Below are 7,800 nucleotides of genomic sequence, written 5' to 3' on the forward strand. Positions count from 1 at the left end.
TTGGTTATATAAATGAAATTATTTATGATATAAATGTTATATAAATAGATGTTTCTCCTTTGTTATAAAAAATTTAGTTTGAAATAGTAACTTTATACACAACTTGGGAATTTACGTGTTACTACTTATTAGTTTGTTCTAACACTATTTTAGGTTTTTTTTTTCACATAATTTTCACATAAAACAACTTATTCAACAATTAGGACATATTCACTTTAGTCTTCTCACCTGAACCAACATCTTTTATAATATAATTTTTCTATAACTAGTTGTATAATATTAAATATAATTGGGAGCATCATTCGAAGAAAAGCATCCAATGGACATATTAAATTAATACATTTAGAAGACTGTGACTTAATTTGTTATTGATTCATAATTACTCTCTTGCCATTCATAGAATTATTAATTTTGTAATTAAACTCATATTTTTTATATTATTTTTTATTTTATAATTAAATTTTTTTATGTTAAAAATATTAAAATTAATGAAATATTTTTAAAAAAATATGTAGTGAAAATCTAATTAGGTTTTTAATTGTGAATAAAAAATTTAGTTAATTCTAATAATTTTTTACATTAACAAAAATTTAATTACAAAATTAAAAAATATAAAATTTTAATTACAAATTTGATAAAAACTTTAGAAGAAAACAAAAATATAAAAGTTTAATTATAAATTTGATAAAATTATAGAGACCAACAAAATAATTAAATTAATTTCAAATTAGAAAGAAATGCATTACTACATGGCAGTTGCCTGATGCATAATTTAATAACACAGCATACACAACACGCAGTTGCGTACATTTATTTTTACTACAAGTTTCACTCTCGAAGAAAATTGTCACCTTCTAAAGTACGTTTCTGTTTCTGCCCAATAATCTCTGCAATCATGGCAGGTACAATTGTAAGTCAAGCTTTAGTGTCTAGTTTTATTCAAGTTGTTTTTGACAAATTTGCTTCACCTAAGTTTGTGAATTTCATTCGGGGAAAGAAGCTTCACAAGAAGCTAATCAAAAGGTTGGATACTAATCTGTACGCAGTTCAAGCTGTTCTTAATGATGCTGAGCAGCGACAAATCAATGACCTTGCTGTAAAGAAGTGGCTCGATGATCTCAAAGATGCTGTCTATGATGCTGATGACTTGTTGGATCGTGTTTCAACCGAAGCAGGAACAACTCAAAAAGAGGTTAGTACCTTGTTCTCTCGCTTTCTAAATTTTCGAGAGTCCGAGGTTGTTACAAAATTGGAAGACATTACTGAGAGACTAGAATATACTGAAAAAAGCAAAGACATTCTTGGTCTAAAAGAAAATGTTAGGGAGAGCATGTTGTGGAGAACACCATCAACATCTCTATTTGAAAGATCCACTATATATGGTAGAGATCAAGACAAAGAAACCATAATGAAATTGTTATTGGATGATACAATAGATGCTAAAATATCTGTGATTCCAATTGTTGGCATGGATGAGATTGGAAAAAGCACTTTAGCTCAATTGGTGTATAATAAATTAATAATGAGTCTTTGGAGCAAATTTTATCTTAAGTTGTGGATTTTTTGTTTATAAAAATTTTGATATTCAGAAGATCACTAAGACTATGATAGAGATAGTTAATTCAAGTAGCTGTGATATGAAGGATTTGGGTTTTGTTCAAGTTGAATTGAAGAAAAAAGTTTATAGGGAAAAAGTACTTAGTCATTTTGGACGATGTTTGAAATGACAACTATGATGTTAGGAATGATTTTTAGAAGCCTCTTCAACACGGAGTCAAGGGAAGTAAAATTCTTGTAACAACTCGTAGCGAGAAAGTTGCTTCCATTGTCCAAACATGTCTATCTTATCATCTAAGTCAATTAGATGATGCAGATTGCTGGCTGCTGTTTGCTAACCACTCATGTCTTCCATTGGAATTAGGAGAAGATTCAAGTAAAAAGAGGATTGGTAGACTATAAACTCTTAATTGTATAATGGGTATATCAAAAATGCCATTTGGATGAAGAGAAAGTATATGATTGAGACAAATAGCATTGAAAACCAAACTTACAATCTTGATTTGCTGTTCTTGCTACGACAACTAACAAAGAACTGAAAATGAGTAGTAGGAACATTAGAATTCTTTCATCCATGATCAACTCAAATGAAGACAGAAAACTCACATTACTCTTGAAGTCTATCTGTCTTTTGTTGCAAAATAATGAAAATATAAACTTCCTCTAACATCAAGCTAAAAAAAGTCAACAAACTAAAATATGATTTCTTATGATGCAGTTTCTGTCTCATGATGTTAAAACTTACCTGGTAAAACAATTTGAATAATTCTTACATGGTAATATCATTAAGAATTACCACTAGCAAGAAAAACAGGACATTCCTACATCATTTGAAAAGAAAATGTATAAAATGAATTGCCAATAGGATTAAGTCAAAATTAAATAAAGTAAACTTAACCAAATTCAACAAGGGTGGTAAATGGACTAATTTGTTCTGCGCCGCCTACTTAAACGATCCTAGAATACGAGCCTGTCCCGCCTAGTGACGAATAATGGGCCATGCTTTTTTCCCCTTACTATTTCCTTTTTTCTAAAGTAATTCCTAAGTTTAATTAACATTAAAAAAATTTATAATTTCACAATATCACATATCTCGTTTATACTATAAACGTATTAAATAAGTAAGTATCTTGTTTATAGTATAAATAAAATAGTTAAACACATTAAACACTATAAATGAGATAAGACACATGGAAATATGAACGTATCACGTGTGCAAACGTGAAACGTGATTGATAAACTCCATTTTATCATTTTAAATTGTGTTAAAAAGTATGGAGTTTATCAACTAACTTACTCAATTAATTGAGTTTTTCGAATCTTACTTTCGATAAAGTTGTGTGTGAAAAAATTATGCTTTTTGTGCTCCTAATCATTAATTTATTAATCTCTTTTTATGCCATTCGATGCCGTGATTAAATTTAATTGTTTCAAGGTTAAGGTACATCAATGACCTCAAAAGATCGAAAAGAATGGAATGAAGAAGCGAATTCAGAAAGTGATTTAGGAGTGGAGCTTTTTGGTAGCTCCCGTGAGCAAACCGTTCTCGCATGAGCAAGATACTCGCGCAAGTGGCTCTTCCTCGTGTGAGCGAGATATTCGCGTGAACGACATATCCTTGCGAATCTCGTGTGTGTGAGCTTTTTCCCCGCGCGCGAGACCAACCCACGTGCCTAGTTTAATGAAACACATGCATCCTCTTTTTTGTACTTTCTTAAGTCCCTCAATAGCTATTTCTGATGGTATGATGAAGCCAAGATGGAAGGGAAAAGGAGGGACATTCACATACTCGCCACTTTTACATTTTTCTTAGGTTTTTAGTGGGATTCTAGAGAGAAACTCCAACTTTTTTCTAGAATCCTTAGGGTTTTACTTAATTTTCTCTTTAGTTTTAGATTTTAATTTTGTTTAGGTGTAGTTTCGCTCCTATTTTCTTATTCTCACACACTACTTACTTAGAATATTTTTTTAGTTTTTTATCTTGTTATTTTAGTTTATGAACACTTGTTAAATTTTTGTTTACTTTTAATGAATTTGATTTTTTATGTTTTATTCTTGCTTACTTACACTACAAGAAAAATGTTGAGTATCATTGAATTTAGTATTGCAGAGTAGCGGCGTCTTTACTGGCGGGTTTGGCGTCAAATTCGTCATGCCAAATATTGCCGGCGGATTATCATTTTCGATGGTAAATTTGCCGGTAATAATTGGAGGGAAAAAGAGAAAATTAGGTGCGACATTTAGGGTTGGATTTACCGACAGAAAAATCCGACGGTAAACCCACTTATTAGAATGCTGCATTTTGGTATTGAAACATGTTACCATCGGATTTTTTCGCCGGTAAATCCGACGGTAATTATGCCCTAAATTCGAACTGTGAACCCTTTTCACCCCTCATTTGAATCTCTCTCTCTCTCTCTCTCTCTCTCTCTCTCTCTAACCCTCTCGCCTCCCACTCTCTCTACCCCTCTCATCTCTCTGGCAGCCCCCTCCTTCTTCCCCGTTGTTCGTCATTTTTGCCGTCATCATTACTGCTGCCGGATTCTGCTGCTGCTGCTACCACCGATTCTGCTGCTGCCGCCGCTTCTGTCGCCCTCTTCCTCTCGGCGTTGGTGCTCTTCTTCACGTAATTCTTCTGAACTTATCTTTTTCTAAAATAGGAATAAGGTCTTAGTTGCTATTATAATTTTGATTCTGATTTGGTCTGATTTATTATAATAATTTTGTGTTTGTTATTTTGGTTCTGATTTGTTATTATAATTTTGGTGATGACTTGTTATTATAATTTTGTGTTCGTTATTTTAGTTCTGATTTGTTCTAATTTGTTATTATAATTTTTTGTTCGTTATTTTGGTTCTGATTTGTTATTATAATTTTAGTTCTGATTTGTTCTAATTCTAATTAAAAGATGTTCTGAGGTATTGTTGATTAAGTTATTAAAACACCTAAGTAGTTAGGAACTCAACTTATTAGTTAACTGATTAGGTTATTTTGGATATGTTGTAGCGGCTTTGAAGTTTCAATTTATGATTGAGGTTAGTTGGATTTATAGGAACCATAAATGTGGATACATGGCCAACTTTAGGAGAGGTTATGCCAAAATATTTTTCAAATAATATAAATGTACACAGGATTTGTGTTGTATTTGCTGATTTATGGGATTTAAAGTCTCTGTGAATTTTATCTTTGCTATTACATTATTTTTGTGACTAGTGTTTCTTGATATGCTCTTTGCAGACATGAGGAGAGGTAGAGGTGTCATGGATCAATCTCGTGGTCGTGGTAGAGGGATGGTTTCTATTGGTACCCCTGGGACTTCTCAGTTGTCCTCTTCTACTCCAACTACCCTGGTGACGTCACAGGCAATGGGTGCACCGGACCAGCCGTTCATCATGGTCCCTAACACCAACTATGAGGCTCCATCTACCTTGATGACGCCGCTTTTATCTGCTCAGTAGTCCACTGTCTCGACGACGTCGACTCCAACGGCAGACACTGGGTGCCGGAATCCTCTCACGGATCCCAGCCAGATGCCCCTTCACTACCTGCCATCGTACGGATGACGATTTGATTTGATGGTTTGATGGCATATGTACTATTTTAAGTCTTTTATGTGCAAACCACTTTAGTTAGTTAGTTTAATTTAGTTACACCCAATTTTCTAATTTAGTAGATTTAGGTTGTTAAGATAAGTTCGATTTAGGTTTGAACTGCTGAAAATATTTGATAATTCTTAATTGTTGATGGATGTTGTTGCTTAAGTTATATAATGGCATATAGATGAAGATATTATCTTAATTGAACCACTTATTGTTGATTGATGGATGTTGTTGCTTGATTCTTGATTCTTGTTTGTTGATTGTTGATAGATGTTGTTGTTTAAGTGAATTGTTGATGGATATAGTTATTGGCACATTCTAGTTATAAATGAAACTCTACCAAAATTTCTAAAAAAAATCTAAATGTAATTGAAGTTTATAGATTACTTGAAATAACTTTTTAGTAACCTACTAATCTTAAGTTTTCCATTGATAGGTTTGTGCCAAATAACAATGCATGTATACAGGAGTGTACTATTGTCATCAAGTTGATGTACGAACACCCATGGCCGAGCTATAAGAAGATCTCGGCAAAGACTAGAGAGCAATGGTTTTAAAAGTGCGCGGTAAAAAGTTAACATATTCATACCTTTATATATTCTATTTTGTTTAATTATGTATTTAATTTCGAATAAGTCGTGATAAATATTCTTTCTACAGGAGAAATTTATATGGAACAAGAATCACGATGCCATAGTCAAGAAGATCTTCCACCATCGGATGGTTAGGCGGCTTCAATAGATGTTGGAGGACGTACGTGAGCTCCGCGACCACCTCACCACTTGGCTCCACCCGGATATTAAGAAGGCACGGTACGTTCATTGGGAGACTGACGAGGGATTCAAGTGTTGCCATCTCATGAATAGAGCTAACAGGGCATCGGCCAGGTCGTCAAAGTATACTGGTGAGTTAGCGACTTTCATGATGACAAAGGCCAGGCTGGTATCTAACTTGTTTCATTTTGTTATTAAGTTCCTTTAGTTAGTCTTAACATGTGGTTTCAAAATGTGTAGCCTAAGTCATTGGATCGTGAAGCAATGATGGCGGAGACCATCAAGTATACTGACACCTTGAAGGAGAACAAGGAGAGATTTGCTGATCAGTGGGTTGTGAATCATTATGTGAGTAAACATCATGTAGGTTAAAGGTTTTAATTACCTGTAACCCTACTCATAAAATATGTTGTTACGCAAGAGTCCTACATGCAGAGTTTGGAGGCTCCATCCCAGCAATCTCAGCCTAATGGAGACGACGGCAACAACTCTGCTGCATCAGTCGTTGATCCTGACATGGTTTGGCGTGAGGAAGCATCTACTCTTTACAAGAATCTTGTCTATAGGCTGGGATCATTCTTCACCGACAACCTCCGCACATCCACATTGAAATATTCATCAACCCCTGCTACCAGTCAGTCCGTCGATCCCGAGGACGGCGTCGATTTGAGCAGGTGCTACTTCTCACCAAGAGCCTTCACTAATAGGCTCAACAGCTGCGGGAGTCTGAGGAGAAGTATTAGACAATCCTCTCACACATGACAAACCATGATGACATTAAGCTGGAGTGGAGGCGGAAGTTGGAGCGGCTTTAGCGGATGGAGCGCAACATGGCACCGTACAACGATCAGATGCGCGTTAGAGGCAGTGTTACTACTGGTGCCAGTGGTGCTGTTGGTGGTAACGACCCTACTGGAGGTGCATAGGCATCACTGCCTGGGCCGTCCCATCAGCAGCAAGACCAGCGGGACAATGACGACAACAACTATCAGGATCTTTAGTGACTAGGTTTTTTGATACAATGTTTGATTGTATCATATCATCTATTATTTGACTTTACATTTTATTTGTACACTTGATAATTTAACATATTTGTCTTCTATTATTTAGAATTTAACTACTAATTGTGTAAAAAATAAATTTAAATAAAAATTTAAAATTTGACCATTAATTTCATAAAAAAAAAGTAAAAAAAATTGAACTTACCGTCGAATTTACTGGGAAAAAAAATCTGACGGTAACGATGCGGGAACAAAAATGGTTCGGTACCAAAGTTACCGTTGAAAAATTTGCTAATAACTGACATCGGATATTCGTAGCTTAAAAATAAAATTCCGCTGCTAATTCTGCTGCAAGTTACCGGCGGACAAAAAATTTTGACGGTAAACATTTACCGGCGAGGTTTATACCGTCAGATTAAATCCAACGATAATCTTATTACCAGCTGTTTATTTTTGTTTTTTCGCCTATAAGTTTGACAATACTCAGCGTTTTTTTATAGTGTTAAGATGTTTTTGTTGCTTGCTTGAATTGGGTAGTTGTAGATTTTATTACTTTTGCAATTTATGATACTTTATTTTATGCACACTAAGTGTTTGATAAAATGTCTCACATAGTTATAGAGTAGATTTTACATTCTTAACTTGGGTTGAGAAATTGGGTGACCTTGAGTCATTAATGCCAAAGTTGATTGATAATTTAGAGATATTAATATATATTATTTCCACTAATGCAAATCTTTTACTAATTCAACTAGTAAGTTGGTTAGGACTTGTGGATTAGGGTTAATTAAGCCTAATTGACTTTTCTTAATTTGTAGAGGCTGACGAATTAGGTTTGCTCTTTGTAATTATCATATTGTGGTTAGTGAC

The 7,800-nt window shown here is 34.2% G+C and overlaps 1 protein-coding gene across 5 annotated transcripts; it reads left to right on the top strand.

Annotated features, from left to right (window-relative positions):
• Positions 1-755: 755 nt before the first annotated feature.
• On the top strand, positions 756-7,100 carry LOC112754664 (uncharacterized). Of its 5 annotated transcripts, XM_072220945.1 has the most exons (8): positions 756-910; positions 1,047-1,192; positions 2,993-4,183; positions 4,795-5,149; positions 5,593-5,722; positions 5,817-6,060; positions 6,170-6,277; positions 6,365-7,100. In XM_072220945.1, the coding sequence occupies exons 7-8, from the start codon at positions 6,194-6,196 to the stop codon at positions 6,689-6,691; spliced, it is 411 nt and encodes a 136-aa protein (XP_072077046.1). In that variant the 5' UTR covers positions 756-910; positions 1,047-1,192; positions 2,993-4,183; positions 4,795-5,149; positions 5,593-5,722; positions 5,817-6,060; positions 6,170-6,193; the 3' UTR covers positions 6,692-7,100. The 5 variants fall into 5 exon arrangements, 4 of the variants coding, with proteins under 4 accessions (XP_072077046.1, XP_072077045.1, XP_072077047.1 ...); XM_072220944.1 differs by having other exon boundaries at positions 1,047-4,183; XM_072220946.1 differs by lacking the exon at positions 2,993-4,183.
• The last annotated feature ends 700 nt before the right edge of the window (positions 7,101-7,800 follow it).

The sequence above is a fragment of the Arachis hypogaea genome, chromosome 16 (assembly GCF_003086295.3).
Source record: "Arachis hypogaea cultivar Tifrunner chromosome 16, arahy.Tifrunner.gnm2.J5K5, whole genome shotgun sequence".
Taxonomy (NCBI): Eukaryota; Viridiplantae; Streptophyta; class Magnoliopsida; order Fabales; family Fabaceae; genus Arachis; species Arachis hypogaea.

Coding starts and splice junctions, on each gene's coding strand:
- LOC112754664 (XM_072220944.1), top strand. CDS start 6,194: ATGATGGCGGAGACCATCAAGTATACTGACACCTTGAAGGAGAACAAG. Junction 6,278..6,364: donor AGTGGGTTGTGAATCATTAT/GTGAGTAAACAT, acceptor TCCTACATGCAG/AGTTTGGAGGCTCCATCCCA.